Here is a 23,960-nt window from a genome sequence, read left to right as displayed (position 1 = left end):
GTAGCGTACAGCCATTTTCAATGTTATTTGACCTTTTTAGGGTGGAAGTTCTCAGGGCCTTGGTAAAAATGTTAAGGTCTCTTACCCCTTCCACCACCACAAAAAGCATGAGCTGGACATTGAGGTTTACCAGTTTACCAGTTATGTTACAATATATTGTAACATAACTGCTAGTGTTGCAGCATACAACTACTCTGTTGCCTTAATACTGACTTTTTTAAACTGTGGCTTTGTTGTAGGACTAAGTACAAACCTCAGTTCAAGAAAGAATGGGATTTTTCTACAGCTTCAAGAAGACTGCTTTAGACATACAAGGTTATTTTAGAGTGCTGGCAAAGATGACCAGAAGCTCTTACAGGGGCAATAAATCTACTCACAGATAGGGAGAAGGCTAACAAGGGAGAGCTGTAACTAGTAACACCACAATCCCAAGATATTACTATGAGTCTGACAACAGCTCTTCGAGACTGGAAACTTCACAGGTGAATGGTTGTCATCAGTGCAGCTGTTGCAACCCCTAATGATACACTACTGAATCTTTGTTTACTTCATATACACACAGATTTTATATACAGTAATTGGATTTGCGAGCATAATTCGTTCCGAAAACATGCTTGTAATCCAAAGCACTCTTATATCAAAGCGAATTTCCCATAAGAAATAATGGAAACTCAGATAATTTGTTCCACAACCATTTATTCATAAGTCCTTCAGTTTATAGTCCATATAAAAAGATTATAGCAATCTATTGGTTGTGTAACCATAAAATGTCCATCCACAAATGGAAGCCTCCACAAAGGGATTAGAGGCAAAATTCAACAGGAGCTGCAGAGTATAAAAGAAGAGAGGCGCCTCTAAGCGTAGCAATATGGTTACATTCTAATGAAGGTAAAACATTTGTGTTCTGTGGGTGCCTCTAAAGATTTGATATAGATTTGTAGCGCCTTGCTCCTGATGACCAGGCGCTATGTTTAAATTTAGTGATGTCTGAGCTGGTAGTTAGCTCAGATTTTGTTGATTAAAATGAAATCAGCCTCTGTTCCGGGTACGGCTGTGTTTGAAGAAATTCCCACTGTTGCCTGTAGGTGGTGTTACCACCCCCAGGCCAATGTTGGAATACAAGCAGGCCAGAGTGTATTGGGTGCTTTTCCCCGGAGTGGTCTCCCCACTGGTCATGCTGGGGAAAGATACTTAAGGGGGCAGATGAAATTTTTTGGGGCTCTTTTGCCACGTGGCCCTCCTGGCTGGAGGTATGTGATGGTCAATTTTCAGCCGCGGGGCCACGATTGCCTGAGGCTGCATCCCTGCCATGCAGGCCCAGTCGTGCTGACTGGGGCCTGCACTTTGGAGGTGATCCTGCGCGTGCATCCTAAGGGAGGAAGCCACTCAATGGAGGAAACCAGGGGAGGACCTGTCCTGGAGAGGACCAAGTGGAAGGGTGGTATCTCAGGGAAGGCCTGGTGACTTTATTGGAGGATGCACCAAAGCCTATGTTACTTTACAGTGTGCCGGGTCGGCTTAAAGTCTCTAAGGCTGGATGTCCGAATACTAAAATCCTGTGGTAGAGGATCATTGAACAATTCAACTTCATTGCACTAAAGTCTGTTGCAGAGACTGTTATTCTTTCTTTTTGTCCATTCATCCCCCCGGCTGCTAGGCCAGTGAGAGGGGCCTATCCGGGTGAGCAATACCCACTCAGAGGAAAGTGGTGAGTGTGACTTTTGAAGCTTAAAAGCTCCCCATTGATCTGCACTGAGAGCCTGAATCTTCCCCTGACCCTCCATCCCTCTACCTGTGCAAGTTTGTGTGAAATAAAGCTTAACAAAGAGGATTTGCAACTTGTGTGGACATTGAGGTTTCTATAGACTCTCATCCCCCAATCTAAAAGAGCAGCTCCTTCGGGGGTAGTGCTATAGATTTTTTTGTACGTTTTCGCAAATGTAAAACTTGTATAACACACATACACACACGCTTCTACAGTACATCATTTCTTCCCCAGAGGAGAATACAAATCCCTTACAACAGTCACACAGCTGGTTATGGGTAGGACGGTGCTCCCAGATCTATGGGAGGAAACTCATACAAATCCAGGAAAAAGAGTTATTGTTGAAATGTGATATTATGTGTAATGCCTGAAATTCAAACTGAGATTGGGAATGCTGGTACTAGCTGCTAAAATTATAATAAAAAAAATGAGCAGAGCAGGGGTGGTTGTAAAAAAAATCATATCTGCACTCTGTCCTAAATGCTGTTCTGACAGCATTGGTGTTTGAACTATCCACAGATGAACAGATTTTGAGATTAATCCACCAGATGTGAACTGCAGCACACGTTTGTACTGGCTCCACCCTCTTGTGTTATATTTATTACTCATGTTTTTTTTTTTTAAGATATTTTTATTAGGTTTAAGACAAACCAACAAACAGAAAAAACATACAAAAAAAACCCCAGACAACCTGGTCATAAACGTTAGGCAATACACTCAAACATGGAAAAATAAACTGACATCAGTGCAAAATATAAAGTAGGCACAGTGGTAAAAGGATCAGGTATAATACCTGGATATAGCAAAAGCGGAGGTCCAGACATTAGAGATCCGTGAGGCACGGCCCATCAATGGTCAAGCAAGAGTAGTAAAATCAGTGCTGGGAGAGGGTTAGCGGACTAGCCAAGCATCTACCCCTAATTTTGTGGAAGGTTTTGTTCCGTTTCCGGAGTTCAAAAGTAAGTTTATACAGTGGTATAGCGTCATTAATAAGTTTTAACCAGAGGGATTTCAGAGAGGTCTGTGCGCCCTTCCAGGACAGTAAAATAGCTTTTTTAACATAGAAAAAGAGTATACGGAGCAGTCTTTTGGCATGTGATGATAGGTGTAATTCGCCTAATAGGCAGTTCTTGGGGTGGATTATGTTTGGGAGGCCTAGCGCCGATGAGATGAAAGCACCCACTTCTTCCCAGAAGTCCTGGACTACCGGGCATGTCCAGAAGCAGTGTAAGAAATCGGTCTCCCGGCCACAGCCGCGGAAACAGGCAGCTGAGGGCAGGAGACCCATCCTGTGTAACCTAGCCGGAGTGAGGTGGGTTTGATGGAAAAATTACTCATGTTTAAACTAAAACCAGGAATTGTGCTATACTGGAGGAAGCATGTTGCCGGCTGTATATAAAAAGCTACCAATGAACCGATCACTGATCAGCATCCTCCAGAGGTACAGTAGATGGTTGCATGTTACAAGAGCTGGAGTTTTGTGACTCTTCCTAGCAAGCTTTGAACTACCCCTGTGCTTTAGTCCTGCTACAGGAGTTATCCACAAGTAGGTATGAGCCGAACACCCCCCTGTTCGGTTTGCACCAGAACCTTCGAACGGACCGACCGTTCGCGCGAACATTTAGAACCCCATTGACGTCTATGGGACTCGAATGTTCGAATTCAAAAGTGCTCATTTTAAAGCCTAATATGCAAGTTATTGTCGTAAAACGTCTTTGAGAACCCGGGTCTTGCCCCAAGGAACATGTATCAATGCAAAAAAAGTTTTAAAAACGGTCATTTTTTCTGGAGCAGTCATTTTAATGATACTTAAAGTAAAATAAAAAAAAATCCTTTAAATATCGTACCTGCTGGGTGTCTATAGTATGCCTGTGAAGTGGCATGTGTTTAGAACTGTCCCTGCATAAAATGAGATTACTATAAGAAAAATGTAATTTAAAACTGCTTGCGGATTAATGTAATGTCTGGTCCCTGCAATATGGATGAAAATCATTGAGAAAAATAGCACAGACACAGACAGTACACACACCACATAGCTTTAGGTGCACACTGCAGAGGACACGGGCAGTACACACATCACATAGCTTTAGGTGCACACTGCAGAGGACATGGGGAGTGCACACACCATGTAGCTTTAGGTGCACACTGCAGAGGACACGGGCAGTACACACATCACGTAGCTTTAGGTGCACACTGCAGAGGACATGGGGAGTGCACACACCATGTAGCTTTAGGTGCACACTGCAGAGGACACAGGCAGTACACACCACGTAGCTTTAGGTGCACACTGCAGAGGACACAGGCAGTACACACCACATACCTTTAGGTGCACACTGCAGAGGACACAGGCAGTACACAACACGTAGCTTTAGGTGCACACTGCAGAGGACATGGGCAGTACACACACCACGTAGCTTTAGGTGCACACTGCAGAGGACACAGGCAGTACACACCATTTAGCTTTAGGTGCACACTGCAGAGGACACAGGCAGTACACACACCACGTAGCTTTAGGTGCACACTGCAGAGGACACAGGCCGTACACACACCATGCAGCTTTAGGTGCACACTGCAAAGGACACAGGCAGTACACACCATGTAGCTTTATGGTGCACACTGCAGAGGACACAGGCAGTACACACCATGTAGCTTTAGGTGCACACTGCAGAGGACACAGGCAGTAAACCACGTGAGAATACTGCAGGTAGCACAATCACCTGCCTGACAGTAAATTAGGAAATGCAGATCTAGCTAAACTATACAGTGTATAAATATATATACAACACCTGGGATGCATATATATCCTCTACACACTGTAACTTTAACTGACTAGCCTGCCTGCCTGCCTGCTATATCTACCTACTAAAAATCACACTCTCTCTCTCTATCTCTCTGTCTTCTCTGTTTTAACCACCGCAGCACACTGCACAAGGCCGACCTGCAGGCGGCCTTTTATAGTGTGGGGCGTGTACTAAACCTCCTGAGCCATAATTGGCCAAAGCCACCCTTGCCGTAGTGAATTATGGGTCGTGAAACGCAACTCGAATTTGGAGCGAACGGCCCAAAACTTTCGTAATTCGATGAACGATCGAACATACGGTGTTCGAGTCGAACATGAGTTTGACTTGAATACGAAGCTCATCCCTATCCACAAGTATTAAGAATTGAACAGGTAAGGAAAAAACACTAGACTCTAATTGTAAATGTTATCTTCTCACCCTGATGCCCTAGGCACGGGCCACTGGGTGCATTATGGTAACAAACACTATATTGTCAAAAGTTTTGTGACACCTGCCTTTACACGCACATAAAATTTAATGCATCCTAGTCTTAGTCCATAGGGTTCAATATTGAGTTGGTCCACCCTATAGCTTCACCTGTTCTGGGAAGGCTGTCAACAAGGTTTAGGAGTGTGTCTATGGGAATGCTTAAACATTCTTTCAGAAACACATTTGTGAGGTCAGGCACTGATGTGGAGGAGAAGGCCTGGCTCGCAGTCTCTGCTCTAATTCATCCCAAAGGTGTTCTATCAGGTTGAAATCAGTACTCTGTGCAGGCCGGTCAAGTTCCTCCACCCCAAACTTTCTCATCCATGTCTTTATGGACCTTGATTTGTGCACTGGTCCAAATCATTTGGTGGAGGGGAGATTATGGTGCGGGGTTGACCTCAACCCGATAGAACACCTTTGGGATAAATTAGAGCGGAGACTGTGAGCCAGACCTTCTCGTCCCATATCATTGCCTGACCTTACAAATGCGCTTCTGGAAGAATGGTCAAACATTCCCATAGACACACTCCTAAACCTTGTGGACAGCCTTCACAGAAGAGCTGAAGCTGTTATAGCTGCAAAGGATGTGCCAACTCAATATTGAACCCTATGGACTAATACTGGGATGCCATTAAAGTTCATGTGTACTGTATGTAAAGGCAGGTGTCCCAATACTGTTGACAATATATATATTTACTACTACCCCTAAGCACTTATCAAGGTACCAGTGCTAGGCTGCTAAGGAAAGCAGGGGATAAACATCTATATGTCTTTATTCATACTGTGGTTTTGTTCTTTCTACTATAGACTAGTGAAGACCGTCTCTTCCTGGATTGTTTTAAAAATAAAACTAAGAGTCACGACTTGGAAGAATACAGAAAACTGGAAAAGAGTAATAAACATAAGAAGGATCAAATTGTGAGTAGCTTGCACATTAAAGTGATTTTAAACTTTCAGTTTTTTTTCTTTAAAAAAGTGACATGCATGTTATGCTTACCTGCTCTATGCAATGATGTTGCACAGAGCAGCCCCAACCCTCTTCTTCTTGGGTCCCCTACCAGCAGTCCTGCTCCTACCAAGTGTCCACATAGTAAGCCATAAGACACACAGAGCATGGTTTGACCCGCCCCCTACTCCCGCCTCACTGGCTGTGATTGACAGCAGTGGGAGCCAATAGCTCCAGCCACTTTGTTTGAGCCAATGTGGAGGGAGAGAGCCTAGATAGACTGTGCTCTTGTGCACATCACAGGATCAAGATGGGGCTCAGGAAAGTATGGCGAGGGGTTGGCGGGGCAAGCTGCATACTGAAGGTTTTTTACCTTTTTTCTTTTTTTTTTACCCTTCTTCTACTGCAGGTTGTATTCCATACATACCCAAAATAAGCCTTCTCCAATAAGCTTCTGCTCTCTTTCTGCTAGCATAGATGCTGGAGAGTATGTAGTCTACACTAGCAAAAAGATAGATAGGGGTGCTATATGTAAGGTAAGAACTTTGTCTTATACCAGCATTAGGAGGCACTTTCAGACACAAAGGCCCGGATTCACATAGAGCGGCATATATTTGTGCGGGCGTAGCGCATCTCATATGCGCTACGCCGACGTAACATTGAGAGGCAAGAACAGTATTCACAAAGCACTCGCTCCCAACGTTGCGCCGGCGTAGCGTAAATTGTCCGGCGTAGGCCCGCCTAATTCAAAGTAGGAAGGAAGTGGGCGTGATCCATTTAAATGCTGCTTGACCCCATGCAAATGATGGGCCTAACGAATGGCGCATGCGCACGCATGCTCAGAATCACGTCAAATTTACTCCCTAAGATACGATGGCTCAATGCCTACGACGTGAACGTAACCTACGCCCAGGCCCATTCACGTACGACTTACGCAAACGACGTAAAATACGACGGCTGTTCCGTCCTCCATACCTTTGCATGGGCTGCGCCTCCTATAGGTGGAATAACTTTACGCCGGACGTACGCCTTACGTAAACGGCGTATACTACTGCGACGGGCGCAAGTACGTTCATGAATCGGCGTATCTCGGTCATTTGCATATTCAATGCGTAAATCAATGGAAGCGCCCCTTGCGGCCAGCGTAAATATGCGCCCAGGCTCCGACGGCGTAGGAAACTTACGTTGGTCGGATGAAGCCACATTTCAGGCGTATCTAGCATTAAGAATCAGGCGCATAGATACGACAGCGCATCTGTGCACTTACGCGGCGTATACAAAGATACGTCGATGTAAGTGCTTTAAGAATCCGGGCCAAAGTTTTCACCTTGACAGTAGTATAATGGAAGAGAAGCTAGCCATGTTGCATATTTTGGGCAATCCCCCCTTGCCCTGTCTCTTCAACACCTACACTTGGTAGAGCATACATGATCACATGATGGAGTAACATGGGGAAGTTTCCCAGCACTCTGAGCTAACCCAGTCCCACTTTGCTGCACAACTATGGATTATTTAAAAGCTCCCTTACTACCAGGCAAATTCTGTATTAAGTAAGTGTAAATATATGGGCGTTAGAAGGAATTCAGACAAGGGCACCTTGCCACACAGGTTTGCAATAATGAAGATCAATGACCCTGTGACCCTGTGTGTAGGGTCCAAGAAACTGCAGGAGAGTCTTTCATTGTCAAAAGTGATAATCTGCCTCATATGTTGCAAAACAGAACCAGCTTCCACACTGATGACCAGCTGTGCATGCTTGGAAACAGCCACTGAGGTGGTTGGGGTTCCAATCGTGGACTGTAAACCATTTTCCAAATAGCTTGCAGTTATTTCATCAAGGAGTGACTTAAATAATTTGTAATAAAACCTCTTTTGTCATTCTGAAGCTTCCCTCCAACCACTTTGCATATTATTTTATATATACTGTGATTCTGTACTTGCCAAATATGCTGCAGACATCTCCCTCCAGTGAGTCTGGCTGCAGCCATTTTAACTGTGGGCAGCTGAAGCTGCTGCCTGTCCACTTCCTGGATTTACACAGGCACACCTCCAGCTCTGCAGCCCTGAAGCTTTCATTGGCCCTCTTATGACTCATCCTCCCTCCCTTCCTGACAAACTCTCACGAGAGTTAGAGAAAGAGCTGTGCATGATGTCATAAGCCTTGGCAAATTACCAGACAAGAAACAGTAAGTGGGCTGTATAAGGTATTTACTGGCAGAAAAAAATGTTTTACTATCCAAAGTTAAAACAACAAGGGCAGAAGATTTAATAGACGAAAAGATGAAAAAAATTACTGAAAGTCCGCTTCAATGTGTTTGGTTTGCCTGTTTGTGTTTCCTGCAATAGGATTGCTTGTTAGCAGAAATTGAAGAGCTAAATAGTCAGCTCAGTGCAATACGACATGGCGAAAGAGACCAGGAGCAATTGTTTAAAAGCAAGCAAAGCAAATTGTTCTCTGACATGGAAGACTTGAAATCACAGCTTGAGAAGGTGCAAGAGCGTGAAAAACTGAAGGTCTTTTGTTTGGAAAAAGAAAAGGTAAAAATTACATAAAAGTGTTTAAAAAGGCTACTGTCGTTATAGTCTGGAGTACTGCTCACTATATTGTATGGGACTTAAAAACTGCTAAAACAGAAGTCGACTTAAATGGTGACAGATTTATATATTTAACAATGGCTTGTATTACCTTTGCAGTCTATCTAACTGCAGCTTATTACTGTACATTTTTAGCTGTTTTAGATTGGGCTGGTTGCAAAGAAGAGAAAAATGTGGACATGGGTGTAGAACCTCTCAGGCCCCGTACACACGTCCGAGAAACTCCTTGTGAAGCCACCGAGGATCTCGGCGAGCCAAGTTTCCTCATTAACTAACGAGGAAATAGAGAACATGTTCTCTATTTGGCCCGACGAGATCCTCGTCGGTTTCCTCGGCCAAAAGTGTACACACGATCGGGTTTCTCGGCAGAATACGGCTCCGATCGAGTTTCTGGCTGAATTCTGCCGAGAAACTCGGTCGTGTGTACGGGGCCTCATAGTGACCAATCACGTTTCCTCTTTAATTCTATGTGGAAATGAAAGATGGACTCTGATGCCATGTACACACGAGCGTGATTCCCGACAGGAAAAGATCCGTCGGAAATCTCGAGGGGAAAACCGAGAGCCTGCTCACTACTTTTCCCCCCTACAGAAGATCGGTTTTCCCGTCAGGAAAACTCTGATAAGAGCTTTTCCTCTGGAATCCTGGCCATTTGTATGCTCCATCTTTTTCTTGTACACACGGCAGCTTGCAGTCCAACCAAAAGTGATGGTTCTGTTGGCCGGAGAACCTGTCAGTGGTCGGAGGTAAAAGGGAAGCTGTTGCCACAAGGGGACCAAACACCTTTACCAGGGGCCACAGTGAGTAACCGAAGCAAGTACCGGAAACACATTCTCACTGAACGTGCACGGTGGAGAACCAGGAAACTTCAGGTGATGATCAATTCAGGGAGCCAACCCGCGGAGGAGACGCTTGCTGAGCAGCCTTGTGAGTTAAGCCAGGGAGTTCGCCGGGTTAGCAGGGGTGAAGCTTGAGAAGTATCTGGAGTGAATATTTACACACATGTGAGGGGTGTACTCACTTTTGTGAGATACTGTATACCCAATACTGTATATACTGTATATCCAAAACTAGTATAGAAGCACTTACGGGTCTTACAGAGGAGGAAGATCAAAGCAGCAGTGTTTTTTTTTATTGTCAACGATTCAATAAAGCTCAGTCCATCTTTCTCAAAATGATGAACTGAGCTGCTTATGCTTACATCTACCTCCTCTGCAAGACCCGTAATTGCTTCCATACTAGTTTTGGATATACAGTGCCTTGAAAAAGGATTCATGGGGCAAATCCACAAAGCAGGTGCGCCGACTTAACTCGAGATTTCTAATTTTACTCCACGCGTATCTTTGCGCCCGATCCTCAAAACGAAAAATCCGTTTTTTCCGTCCTACCTAAAATAATTACTCCGGCGCATCCTCTGACGCAAATTACGCTAGTCACGCCGCTTTATTTGATAGGCAAAGATGCAAATGAGGGAGATAGGGCGATCCTCAAAATTAAGTGTGTGCGCCGTAGATTACGCCCTGTGCGCCGTAGATAACGCCCTGTACGCACCTGTTAGTTTTCTGGAGCAAAATTAGACTTTATAAAAGCAGCCCTAATTTTACACCAGCCCTGTAAAGGTCTGCTGAAGCAACACCATTTAGGAAGAGCTGCCAACACTTCTTTGCTGGACTTCATTGTGACTGCCAAAATGCCCGGGCCATCAATGATTATAACGGCACTCGCAACTTTACAGGCGCAGAGAAGGAGGAGGGCACAGAGGAGGAGGAGGAGGGCACAGGAGAGGGTATACCGCCCACGCCAAGATCTCTTTGGCATGACTGCGTCTGAGGTCATTGGCAACTTCAGATTTAACCAGGAAGCCATCCTGGACTTAACCAGGATCCTGCAGGATGATCTGAACACCCCAACCCAACGATCCCATGCCCTGCCAGCTCACATTAAAGTTATGGCCACCCTGCATTTTCTGGCCACTGGGTCTTTTCAAAGAACATGTGGAGGTCTGGCTGGGATGGTACAGTCCTCGATGAGCAGGTGTGTGCACCAGGTTGTCCCTGCAATACTGAGACGCATGGGCAGTCAATTTGAAAAGCCCACCCAGGAGGACCAGCGAATGAAGAGCATGGCCGACTTTTATCAGATTGCCCGATTCCCACGGACCATCGGGGCCATTGACTGTACCCATGTGGCACTACAGCCCCCCCATGATACAGAGCACCTGTTCAGGAATCGCAAAAACTGGCATTCCATAAATGTGCAGGTAATCGTAGATGCCCATGGCCTCATCTGGCATGTCTGTGCCAAATTTCCGGGTTCGTGCCATGACAGCTACATCTTCAGGCAGACCAACATATCACGTGAATTGGAGCAGAACGTGTATGGAGACAGCTGGCTGGTTGGTGAGTGACATGGGTGTCAGGTATGACTGTCCCCCCCCATGATGCAGACATCACAAGGGGCACATGCATGACTAATATCCTCCTGTCTTTTTCCTTCCAGGTGACTCTGGATATGCCCTGGGACCTCACATGATGACCCCCTTCAGGAACCCCCAAACCCCAGGAGAGCAACGCTACAACGAGGCTCATATTCGCACCCGGGCAGTAGTGGAGCGTACATTTGGGCTGCTGAAGTCCCGCTTCAGATGCCTGGACAAGACTGGGGGTACACTGTTGTATTCCCCAGACTTTGTGTGCCAAATAATAGGGGCTTGTTGCATTCTTCACAACTTTGCAATGAGAAGGGGACTGGAGATTAACTTACGTGCTGACCTGACCCCCCACCCAGGCAATCCCCCCCTAGCCCACTCTACCCGGTCTACTGAGGGCACAGTAGCCAGGAGACGCCTCGCAGAAGGCATCTTTTCTCAGTAAATGGCCATAAATCATGTCACAATGATATTATTTTTTTTCACTGCAAACGCACATGAATTATGTGACAATGATATTATTTTTTTTCACTGCAAACGCACATGAATTATGTGACAATGATATTATTTGTTTTCACTGCAAACGCACATGAATTATGTGACAATGAGAATGTTGCTTTGCACAGTAAACGAACATGATTAATGACACATTGAGAATGTTTTTGTCTCTGGAAACGCACATGATTTATGTCACAATGAGAATGCATGAATGCACACCACTGTGGTCCCTAGCACAGACACATCACATGCACATCGAATTGGATTAGATCCAAGTACCCCCCCCCTTTGGTACTTGGGAGCAGTAACGCCCCGCCACGGCTCCAATTATGTCACTGTGCATTCATACACCATTCAGGAACCTAGGATGACTTCTCCCTGGTCCTGGGGATCCCTTCTCCACCAAAACTGAGGGTGACACCCTTATTTTGTCAGGAATGCCACCCCCCCACATTCACACATCATTCACACACATAAACCAAATCATAAGTACAGTATAATAAACCAAATTATAAAACCAAAAAAAAAAAAAAAGTACCCCTGGTATTTAAGTCCGGCGGCGAGTGCTCCGTCTGGGCTGCCCACGGGCAGGGGCACGGGCACCTGGAGGATCTTCACGGGGGGGGGGGAGCAGGGGAGGGAGTATCTTCATGGGGGGGGGAGCAGGGGAGGGAGGAGCCTCCCCTGGTGTCTGACCTCCGGCTGGCCTGCCCTCCAAGGCCACTGCTATCCTGTTCAGGCAGTCAGTGATGGCAGCCGTATTGGCCTGGCCAGCCCGTGTGTTGTCCTGCACAGCCCGGGTGTTGTCCTGAACAGCCCGGGTGAGGGCAGTCACCTCCTGGCCCACGCCTGTTGTGGCGGTATGCAGGGACCACAAACAGGTGATGACACCCAATGAATTGGTGGCCACATCACTGAGTGACTCCCTCATTACATCCAGGCTGTGCTCCATCTTGGCCATAGTTTTTTTGATGTCACCCAGACTGCGGGTCTGCTGGGCATTGTCCCTCAGCAGACTGGCCGGCAGATGCTCAGACCCCCCCCTGGTCTCCTGGGTCGCCATCCTGCCTGCCCCTGAGGCTTGTGGCCAGGTAGGAGGGGATAGAGTGACCCTTGTGGGTTGCGGCATGGAGTGGGAGGGGCTACCCCTGATGGTGGCCTGACTGGTGCCAGCCTCTGGGGGAGCCTCTGGGGTAGCCTCTGGGGGAGCCTCAAGGCTAGCTTCAAGGGTATCGTCAAATGTCATGAGATCTGTGGCAATAATGATTTCCCGGCCAATCTGGAGATCTTCCTCCTCCCCCTCAGCCTCCTCATGAGGGGAGGTTTGGCCACTCCCCTCCCCTGGGGACTCCTCAACAGCCTCCTGTCTTTGGGGTGGTGCAGCAGCCTGGCCTGATGGCCCAGCAATCTCCTGGTCATCTGTGGAAGACACCAAACAATCACAGGTTTGAGGATCCACACACTTGGCACATGTTCCCTTCCCCCACCCACACATGCTAATCACCAAATAGAAAAACAAAAACCTTACCTGGCCTCACAGGAACATCAGACTGATAACCAGGCAGGCTCACCACCTGCTCTGGCTCGAAACACCGGGCCACTGCCCATTCCTCCTCAGTCAGCCGGATGGGGCATGGTCCCCCTCCTCCAGTGCCCCTCCTATGCGCAGTGAGCTTGGCCACCTTATTGCGGACCACGCTCCTCAGATCATTGATCTTTTTCTTAATGCCAGCGGGGGTCCTCGTCTCCCCTCCCCCCGCCGCATTTATGTGATCTGTTATTTTTGCATATATCCTCTTCCTTTGGGCCGGGGAGGTGTTCCGGCTATCAGGCCCATGTAAATATCTTCCATATTGGATGATATACCTGGCAAGGATTTGCTTTTCAACATGGGAAAAATTCAGCTTCCTGCGTTTGGGAGCCATCACAAACACCACACAGCAACAAGAAAACTCACAGGACAAACACACAAAAATACACACCAAACAAATACACAAAAATACACACACAAGCAGACAGCTACTACAAAGTCAAATACAAACACACAAAAACCAAACACAAAATCCAAGCAGAAAAAAACAAAACAAAAAAATTAGCAGAAACAATCAAACAAAAATTACACTTATCACAAACAAACAACAACTACTATCTACTACTCCTCCAACACTTCTCTATCACACACAACTTACCAACAAACACTGACAAACTAAGAGCAGAAGCAAATTGCTCATGGAAGGGAACACAGGGAAATACTTTTGCAAATGAAGTGTGTTTGACTGGAGCTAGTTAAGCACAGGGCGATCCTCAAACTAAGTACACTTGGCCTTTTACCTATCTCACTGATTGCGCCAAGCAAAGTTCTGCACATGCGCAGTGAGCAGCAGATTCCTGCGCGCATGCGCAGTACGGCCGGACCTTCATTTGCATGGGGTCACGGCTCATTACAATGAAGCACGCCCACTTCCTTCCCACTTGCCATAACCCCGCCTTACGCCTCCGAATTTAGGTTACGGCAGGCGCAATTTTGTGCGCAAATGCGCTGTGGATACGGCAATTACGACACCAACTTAGGGCGCCGTAACTTAAATGACATAAGTTTTAAAAAACTTATTTTGCGCCGCTGGCTGTGGATTTGGCCCCATATCCCTTGAAATTGTTCAAATTTTGTCATGTTACAGCTGAAAACGTAAATGTAATTATGGGATTTTATTTCACGTAAATGGGATTTTATGTGATAGACCAACACAAAGTGGCACATAATTGTGAAGTGGAAGGAAAACGATAATTGGTTTTCAAAATATTTTACAAATAAGGGTTCGAAAAGTGTGGCATGCATTTGTATTGAGCCCCCTTTACTCTAATACCCCCTAACTAAAGTCTAGTGGAACAAATTGCCTTCAGAATTCACCTAATTAGCAAGGGTTGGGGACCCTTGTGGCTAGATTTGGGACCCCTGGCCTTGCTGTATCTGGTTAGACCGGAGGAGGGTATGTTGCAATCTTATTTGTTCTGCAGGTGAATCTATGTTTTCTTAGTGTATTGACCAGTGTCAAGATATCCTGTCAGTCTCGTTTAACCACTTGGCAACCAGCCCAAAGCCAAAGTACGGCTACAGGGCGATTGCTTAACTCTGGGAGGCAGTTAATTAACGGCCTTCCAGAATCGCGCTCCTGCTGATAGTGGCGGTTTACCACGTGATCGCTCCATCCAATGACGGAGCGATCACTTGTAAACAAACCGGCGTCATGTGATGACGGTGATTCCTCCCTCCCCTCTCTGTACCAATCGGTACAGTGTGAGAGGAGAGCGGAGGCTGCAGCAGTGTGTGCTGGATTTGTGACAACTGCAGTCACAGATCCAGCCATCCATGATCAGCCATCCCTGCCCTAATACTGTGCAATACCCTGCCCCAATACTGTGCAATACCCTGCCCCATACACTGCAATACACTGCAATACCCTGCCCAATACTGTGCAATACTCTGCAATACCCTGCCCATACTGTGCAATACTCTGCAGTACTCCGAAATACCCTGCAATAACCTGCAATACCCCACAATACTCTGCAATACTCCGCAATACTCCACAATACTCCACAATAACCAGCAATACCCCGCAATACTCCGCAATACCCTGCAATACTCCGCAATAACCTGCAATAATCCGCAATACACCGCAATACCCCACAATACTCTGCAATACCCCGCAATACTCTGCAATACCCCGCAATACTCTGCAGTACCCCGCAATACTCTGCAATACCCTGCAATACTCTGCAATACCCTGCAATACCCTGCAATACTCCGCAATACCCTGCAATACTCCGCAATAACCACTTGCTACCCTCCGGCCGTCATATGACATCCTTGACTTTGTGCAGGGATATCTGAATGATGCCTGCAACTACAGTCATCATTCAGATATTGGCTTTTTCAGCCGGCGATTCCCTACACCATAAGAACAATCATAGCCGCTGTTCCGTCGCTTGATCGTTCTTACGGGACTCCTCAGTTTTATGTACTTCCGACTCCGACTCCCCCTCCTCTGTATTAATATGCAAATGTATTTTATACATTCCTTGAGGGAAAGAAACGCAACCTACCACTGGGAAGCCAACAGTCTACTGTATTGCACAGTTTAAGCAAAAGACAAACACAATGAAAACAAAGTTTTATTTTATTTTTTTTATTAATTAATCAAGTGGCTGGATAGTAGCAGCAGGCATAAACATCAGGAACAGGATCTTTACCAGTTCAAAAATACAAACCACATTATTTGGTTGTTTTAGAACAAAAACAAAGCTTATCTATAATGAACCAAAAACAAAATCTGTAAAACCTAGAAATGGTTTATATTCATCTTGAAATGTAGTTATAGGCTTAGCAAATGCAAATCAATTCAATGTAGAGTTCTAAGGAAGAGAATTGCCTCTGCCAGATCCTCTTTCATAGAGGCTCTTAAGTCAGACTTTATTATTTTTAGAGCTGAAAATAATCTTTCGACACTGACTTGGGTGGGTGGCATTGCAGTAACTATTCTGGCCACATCACTAACGATCTCTGGATAAACAAGGATGGCTTCTTCAACAGTAAGTTTTGATGAGCGATCATACTTTTCAACTTCTTTTAGTGCTTTATAAAACTCCTGTTGGAATTTTTTTATTTGGACATTTACTGGTTCTGTAACGCTTATGCAACGTCTCTTTCCTTTAGCAACTTCCATTTTGTCTAAGAAGGAATCAAACTATTGGCCCTCCATTCCCTTCACTTATACAAGTGTCTCACTCTCTAGTCCTGCAAAAAACATATTTATTTAATCCCTTATCAGTGAGAGGCTAGGTTACACATGGACGCTGCGTTCCCTGTAAAAGCAGAACACAACACTATGGAAAGTATAAGTATTGCAGCTCCTAATTGTGCGTTGCGTGCCATATAGTGAAGCACATGAAAAGAATGCTTCTTCACGGTCACTTAACGTGTTCGTTTTGCGGTTACGTGAGGCACTGCATGCATTGGTCTTTATTCTTACAGTAGAGAAGTCATTAATTATAACTTTTTGTGAATTGGGGACATTTAAACTTGCTTTTTTTTTTTATTCCAATCTAAATTTAGTAGGAGTCGGAGTCGGAGTCGGTGCATTGTTTTCCGACTCCAGGTACCCAAAATTTCCCCCGACTCCGACTCCTCAAATCCGACTCCGACTCCACAGCCCTGTATAGCAGCACTATTTTTAACAAACCTGTTAAAGGGTCTAAAACTTCCCCTACACTATTCAAAAAAGATAGAGTTAAACAAATATAGTAAATCTGTCATAACTTTATAGGTAAAGAGTGAAAATAACAAGGTAAAAAAAGTCATGTCACAGGTCCCTACCTTTTCTTCCCCTAAATGCCCCCAAACAATTTCCAGAAAACTAGGGTTTTAGCACCTCTATTATAAGACTTGATCCACATTTCTATTCCTACAGCATAGTTACCCCTTAACTGTTATTGACTCACAGGCAGAGCTTCTATCACAGCTGGATAACGCGAATGCTGAACTGTCGAAGTTGAAGCAGAAACCTCTGGTTGTAGTTGAGCTGGCCAAGGAAAAGGTGTGTATGAGAAAGTCCTTTCACTATTTTATCTATGCTGAATAATACAATTATCTTCAGGCTTTAAAGTGGTATTAAACCCAAAAACAAAAATGTTATATATTGCAGCTTATCAATTTACTGGGCACTAATAGGTGGCACTGATGAGCTCTGATAGGCGGCACTGAGAGGTGGCACTGATGGGCACTGATAGGTGGCACTGGTGGGCACTGATAGGTGGCACTGGTGGGCACTGAAAGGTGCCACTGATTTGCAGCACTGGTGGGCACAGATTGGGACCGGTGTCCCTGTAAAGCCTCAAACACACGGTCAGACTTCAAACAAACTTTTCCGTGGATTTTTGTTTGAAGGGTGTTGGCCGTGAACTTGGTATGCATACACACGGCAGGACTTTTTCAGCAAACTTTCCCAAAAAACACATGTTTTTCAGCTCTTTACTGCCACCCTTTGGTCAACTTCTGCTATTGTTGGTTGATTTTAACATTGGTTCTGAGCATACGTGTTTGTACTTTGGACAAAAGTCTGATGCACTTCTGTACACATAAAAAGACTTTGCACTGTAGGACTTTTGTTGCGAAAAAGTTTGTCCATTTGCAGAGCGAACTTTTGTCCGATGAAAACCGAAAAAGGTTTGTCCGATGGAGTGCACACACGGTCGGATTTTTTTGAAAACCTGCTCATTTTAAAGTTTGTTGTCAAAAAGTCCAACCGTGTGTATGGAACTTTACAGAAGCTGGTTAGCTGGAAGCTCGCGCAGTAGCTGTCTATAGCGTGGACGGAATGTGGTTAAACATTGGACAAAAAAGGTTCTATGCGCTGCACATCACTTCAAGACCCTGAAATGACAGCCTCAGCCTGGGCTTCAGCCAAGCCACGTCCACAATGTGTTTCACTCCGCTCCCAGAGCTTAATCGTGGTTAAGCTCAGAGGCAGAGTGAAATGCATTAGAGGCGTGGCTTGCTGGGTGACCACATTTCCGAACTGCCATTCAGGGACACCCCCCGCGCACACGCCCTTGCGCCAGCCCCAAAAAATATGATTTTTGATCCTTTTTTTGGAAATTTTTGGAAAAACAAAATCAAACAGTGGTCACCAGTTTGGATGGGTGGTATACATTTTTTACATATATATTTTTTATTGCCCCCACTTGTCAGCCTCATTTTTTATTGCCCCCACTCGTCAGCCTCATTTTATTGCCCCCACTCTTCAGCCTCATTTTATTGCCCCCACTTGTCCGCTTCATTTTTATTGCCCCCCAGGGCAGGGTCCTACTTTGTAAGCCTCATTTATTACTGTACTGTCCCCAGCCCCTGTGCTCCGACTTGTCACCTGGCCTACTCCAATCAGGTTCCATTTGCTCATCTTCTAATCTGGACTGGTCTGGTGTGGTGGGTGGTTGAGTGCCAGTTAGGGTGACCACATTTCCAAACTGCCATTCAGGGACAACCTGCCCCCCCTCACCTTCCCCAAAAAAAGATGAGGGGGGGACCGGGGAAATGTAGTCTCAGGGTTGATGGGGAATTTGGCGGTGGGTTATTTGTCAGCTGAATGTGCCACTTGCCATCAGATGCAGTGCCACTTGTCACCCATAGCCTGCCACCAGATGCAGTGCTGCTGTCACTCCCTCTACATGAGCCCCGTGCATTACAGGAAAGGAGTGGAGTCGCTATCTGGAGAGTGAAGATCACACTAGTCCCTGCTGCTTGCCGCTAGGTCCTGGAGAAGGAGGAGGTGCCGAGGTGGGTGGGGATAGCAGTGCTGCACTAGGCTCAGGCCTTGCTCCCGGCCTCACCATCTGAGAATAGACTGGTTGCAAGACGCCAGGCAGCGCTGGCCCTAGCAACCAGCTCCGGGAATGTAGTTACTAGTTAGTAGGGGGTGACTGTGTCCTCTATTTCATTCCGGGACACTGTATTGTCCCGGAATGAAGGTGCCCGGGACCAGGGACAGACATGTCAATTGCGGGACAGTCCCGGGCAATCCGGGACACGTGGGCACCCTAGTGGCTTGGCTGGAGCCCGGGCTGAGGCTGTCATTTTACATATCCACTGTGTCTTGTAGTGATGTGCAATGCATAGGACCTTTTTTGTCTGTATCATTGGAGATGGGATAAGCTATGTCCTTGCCAGCACCCCCAGTGGTGTACTACAAGAGAGGACCCAGCTGGAGCCTTGAGAGGCACCCTTCTATTTGTTGTCTGGTCACAGTGGTCGCTACATTAGTTTTCTTTTTTAATTGTCTTCCCTATTTAAATCTGGTGATCTGACAAACAACATACTTCCTGTCTAAAGCTACACATAATACAATTATTTTGTTCAGTTTACTTTAGATTTACCTTCAACTACTGTATGTAGTGCAAGTGTCTGCCTGATTGTATACAAATTTAAAGTGTTTAGGTTTGACCCCATATTATATTGTTTTGGTAAATCTAAAAGGAAATTGTACAAGGCAATTGCATAATGTGTAGCCAGCTATAATCCTCGTACACACGGTCGGACTTCAAACAAACTTTTCCGTGGATTTTTGTCCGTAGGAAGTTGGCCGGGCACACCCATAGCATACACACGGCAGGACTTTTCTGCAAACTTTCCCAAAACGTTCCCAACATCACGTGATTTTTCTGCTTTTTACCGCCACCCTTTGGTCAACTTCTGCTATTGTTGGTTGATTTTAAAATTGGTTCTGGGCATGCGTATTTGTACTTCGGACAAAAGTCTGATGGATTTCTGTACACACGGTCGGAATTTTCACCATCAGACTTTTGTTGCCGAAAAGTTTGTCCGTTTGCAGAGCGAACTTTTGTCCGATGAAAAGAGAAAAAGTTTGTCCGATGGAACGTACACACGATCGGATTTTTTTGCAAACTTTCTAATTTTGAAGTTTGTTGGCAAAAAGTCCGACCGTGTGTACGAACACAAGTCCATCAGACTAAAGTCCAAAGTACAAACACGCATGCTCAGAACCAATGCTAAAGATCAGACAACAATAGCAAAAGTTGCCCAACGGGTGGTGGTTATAAGCAGAAAAAAACACGTAGTGCATCTTTTATTTACATATTTTTTTTTTTGGAAAGGTTTTAATTGAGAATGCAAAACAATTACCGTATTTTCCGGCGCATAAGACGACTTTTTGCATCTAAAATCATGCCCCAAAAGTCGGGGGTCATCTTATACGCCGGGTACCTGTCTGTCAGACGGCGGCCATCCATTATTCAAAAGCGGCGCCTCCTCTTCAGACTGTTCCGTGATAGGCGGAACACTAATTTTCCCAGCAGAACCTCTGTTCAGTGTTCCGCCTAGCACGGATGCCTTCTCATCCTCGGCCTCGGACGAGAGGACATCCGTGATAGGCGGAACACTGAACAGAGGCTCTGCTGGGAAAATTTGTGTTCCGCCTATCACGGAACAGCCTGAGGAGGAGGCGCGGCTTTTGAATAATGGATGGCCGCCGTCTGACATACTCTGCAAACAGGAGAAGGTAGGGAGATCGTCGAGGCAGGGAATGGAATGGTACAGTGAGGTCGGCAATGGCACAGTGAGGCATGTAATAATTGCACAGTGAGGCATGTAATAATGGCACAGTGAGGCATGTAATAATTGCACAGTGAGGCATGTAATGATGGCACAGTGAGGCATGTAATGATGGCACAGTGAGGCATGTAATGATGGCACAGTGAGGCATGTATAATGGCACAGTGAGGCATGTAATAATGGCACAGTGAGGCATGTAATAATGGCACAGTGAGGCATGTAATAATGGCACAGTGAGGCATGTATAATGGCACAGTGAGGCATGTATAATGGCACAGTGAGGGGTCGTCTTATACAGTGAGTATATCCCAAAACCAACATTTAAGCTGGAAAATTAGGGGGTCGTCTTATACGCCCGCAAATATGGTACATGAAAAGTAACAAACAAAAGAGGAAAAGTGTGGATGCAGCCGCCAACAGAAGTATAGAAATACAATGCTCATCAATTACTCATAGGTCATAAAACTCACATTGCGATTTTGTACATGTTGTTATATGAATAACGCTGTATTAAACAGTAAATTCTGATAATCAGGAAATTAAAATGTCAACATAACATATCAGTACAGGAATAAAATATTCAAGCTGCGACCGTAGTCAAAAGGAACCAAAATAAAAGCCTATGTGGATCAACGGGTATAATTCTAAGTATAAAGAGGGGGGGAGGGTAAGGGAAAGGAAAGAGGAGCCTGCCACAGCTCTTGAGCATCACTCAGTAAAGCGTCCAGAGCCATTACCCACCGGACCTGATACGTTTTTACTCATCAGACGATACAAAATGTATCCAGCACGCCCAAGTTTTAGTAAACTTAGATGGGGTATCCTTCGCCTGACGGATCAGTTCCTCCATCTCCATAATCTTCTGGATACGATCGAACCAATTATTGATGGTTGGGGGGTCAGCAGATCGCCATCTGATCGGTATACACATTCTGGCCGCATTGACCATATGCATGACTAGAGAGTGATAGTAACCTTTTGGTGTCGTCAAGGAATGGTGGAGCAGGAATTGGGCGGGTGTAAAGTCTAAAGTGAAAGTGGTTATGTGGGATATATGTTTGTGAATTTCTTTCCAGTATGGCTGAAGGTTGGGACAGGACCACCAAATATGGAGGAAGGAACCCGTCTCTTGTTTGTATCTCCAGCAGGCTTTGGAGAGTGAGGGGTTAACGCGGTGTAGGTTAAGAGGGGTTTTGTACCATCGAGAAATAATTTTATACGCGTTCTCCTGTACCTGAACATTGACTGAACCCTTGTGGGTCAACATGTAAACATCCTCCCATTCTAAATCCTTAAGGTCAATCATGAGGTCCCACTTTTTCTGGACAGATTGGTCTGTTGAACAAAGTAAAACAAGTAACAGAGTTACTGGCAGGATTACCAGGTGAAACGCCTAAAAAAAAGAAGAATAATGCAGCCACATCGAGTTGGTAAGCTGCAATACATTTTTGTTTTGGGGTTTACTACCACTTAGGTTCTTTAAACTTGTGGCTATATATAATCTTTCAACTATCGGCCAAGGTGATATATTGGTCACTTCCGTCCTTTCCACAGATGTCCCATGTGTCCCAGCATAATCTGGTTATAGTTTGTGTTTTTTCTGCAGGAATGCGGTTTGCAAGAGACTGAGAAACTCAGGGCTTCTAATGAGAAGGTACAGTATGTGTTAATTGCTGTGTTCATTCTATTTTAATGACAACAGGTATCTTAAAAAAGTAATACAGTGGAACCTTGGTTTACGAGTAACGCGGTTAACAAGCGTTTTGAAAGAGGAGCAACTTTAAAAAAAAAATCCTGACTCACAAACACGAGCAGAATTCAAGCTAATAGGATGTGCAGTACCACCTTTGGCCAGAGGTGCGGGGGGCGCCAGGGTTTCCTGAAATCAGCTGAGCTGTCCCTTAGTATTTCCGAGGCTCTGGCGCCCCCCCACCTCTGGCCACATACGGTATTGCATGCCAGGCGCCCCCCACCTCTGGCCACATACGGTATTGCATGCCATAGAAGTCAATGCGGAATGAATTATCTTTGTTTTCATTTACTTCTATGGGGAAACACGCCTTTAATATGCGAGTGCTTTGGATTTCAAGCATTCTCCTGGAACGGATTATGCTCGTAATCCAAGGTTCTGACTTCTTACCTTCTCCCATGCAGCCAGCGAGTTGAGAAGCCGAAAATGACTTCTCACCAGGCGTAGTAATTTGGGGGGCCCTCTGCAGCTTTGCGGGGCCCTAAGCAGCTTGCATAGTGAGCCTAAAGGGCGGATCGGCCCTGGTCAGGGAGCATGGTGGCTGAACAAACTACCCAATACAGGCATGCTGTGTGCCTTCACAGTGTCCCGTACCTCTGAATAGCCAGCCAAAGTATGAAAACCAACTATACTAACAGATCAGCTTCTGTGTTGTGCATGGTCAGTTTAGAAAAAGGAAGAAAGGTAGCTGGCATCACATCCAGATACTTCAGCTGGTAGAATACATGAAATTAATAGCGGAGAACATTAAAGGTTTGCCATTCTGATGCTATGTTACTAACCTGAAGTCTTTGTTTAAGAAATCCTTATGCAATACTGAACTAGAGCTCTTGAACTGTGTTGCAGATGAAAGAGGAGAACATGTCTTTGTCAGACACAATTAGGACTCTGCAGCAGGACCTGGAGAAGAGCTCTTCCAGTTTTAGTTCCCAGATGTACCCAGCTGGCGCGGAGGTTCTGCTCATTTCTCATCGAGCCTCTCAAGAAAATGGTCATGCAGCCGTAACAGGTGATTAATAGGAAATTCTTATTTTTGTATTTTCTGCAGCGGTACCATTGTGTGGGAAAGAGAGGACTATTAAGGAGACATAAAATAATACACAGCCATACACTCACATCATGGCTGAGTTTTTTGTATTCTTTTGATGAGAGGAGATGACATCATCACTTCAGAAAAACCGCAAAATCAGGCTAGAGCTCAAGGACTGCTTTTTATTAATAAGATAGATTAATGTTTTATATTGTGACATGTCAGGACTTTGTTCATGCAGACTTAAAATGTTATGCAAGGTCCATTTTACCTTTATATTTCTCCACTGATGTGTGACAATAGGCATCAACAATATCAATTTAGACTAGGATCCAATTATATCCATCATCCCTACTCACAAGGGATAGGCTGTAGCAGGGGCTGATCTGTGTCAAACTCTTATGAACATAGCTAAGAACTGCACAGGCACCAGGATTTCAAGACTGTGTCACCTCTGAGCTGACCTCTCAGGCCAGAAAGTATAAGGTGACCCTGTTTGAACAAAGATGGCGGCTGGTGCTCCAAATTTTTGGGGGGGCGCAAACAAATTGAAAAACT

At 45.4% G+C, this 23,960-nt stretch overlaps 1 protein-coding gene across 1 annotated transcript in view; it reads left to right on the top strand.

The window, feature by feature from the left end:
• Positions 1 to 23,960, top strand: part of LOC120937699 (binder of USO1 and GRH1 protein 1-like) — a 118,429-nt gene that overhangs the window by 75,570 nt on the left and 18,899 nt on the right. The window contains exons 5-9 of the mRNA XM_040351117.1: positions 5,842 to 5,952; positions 8,327 to 8,518; positions 17,000 to 17,092; positions 22,229 to 22,276; positions 23,219 to 23,381. Of these exons, the coding sequence (XP_040207051.1) occupies positions 5,842 to 5,952; positions 8,327 to 8,518; positions 17,000 to 17,092; positions 22,229 to 22,276; positions 23,219 to 23,381 (607 nt within the window). The remainder of the gene's footprint in view (positions 1 to 5,841; positions 5,953 to 8,326; positions 8,519 to 16,999; positions 17,093 to 22,228; positions 22,277 to 23,218; positions 23,382 to 23,960) is intronic.

Source organism: Rana temporaria, chromosome 4, assembly GCF_905171775.1.
Source record: "Rana temporaria chromosome 4, aRanTem1.1, whole genome shotgun sequence".
NCBI lineage: Eukaryota > Metazoa > Chordata > Amphibia > Anura > Ranidae > Rana > Rana temporaria.
This window is presented reverse-complemented; position numbering and strand designations above follow the sequence as displayed.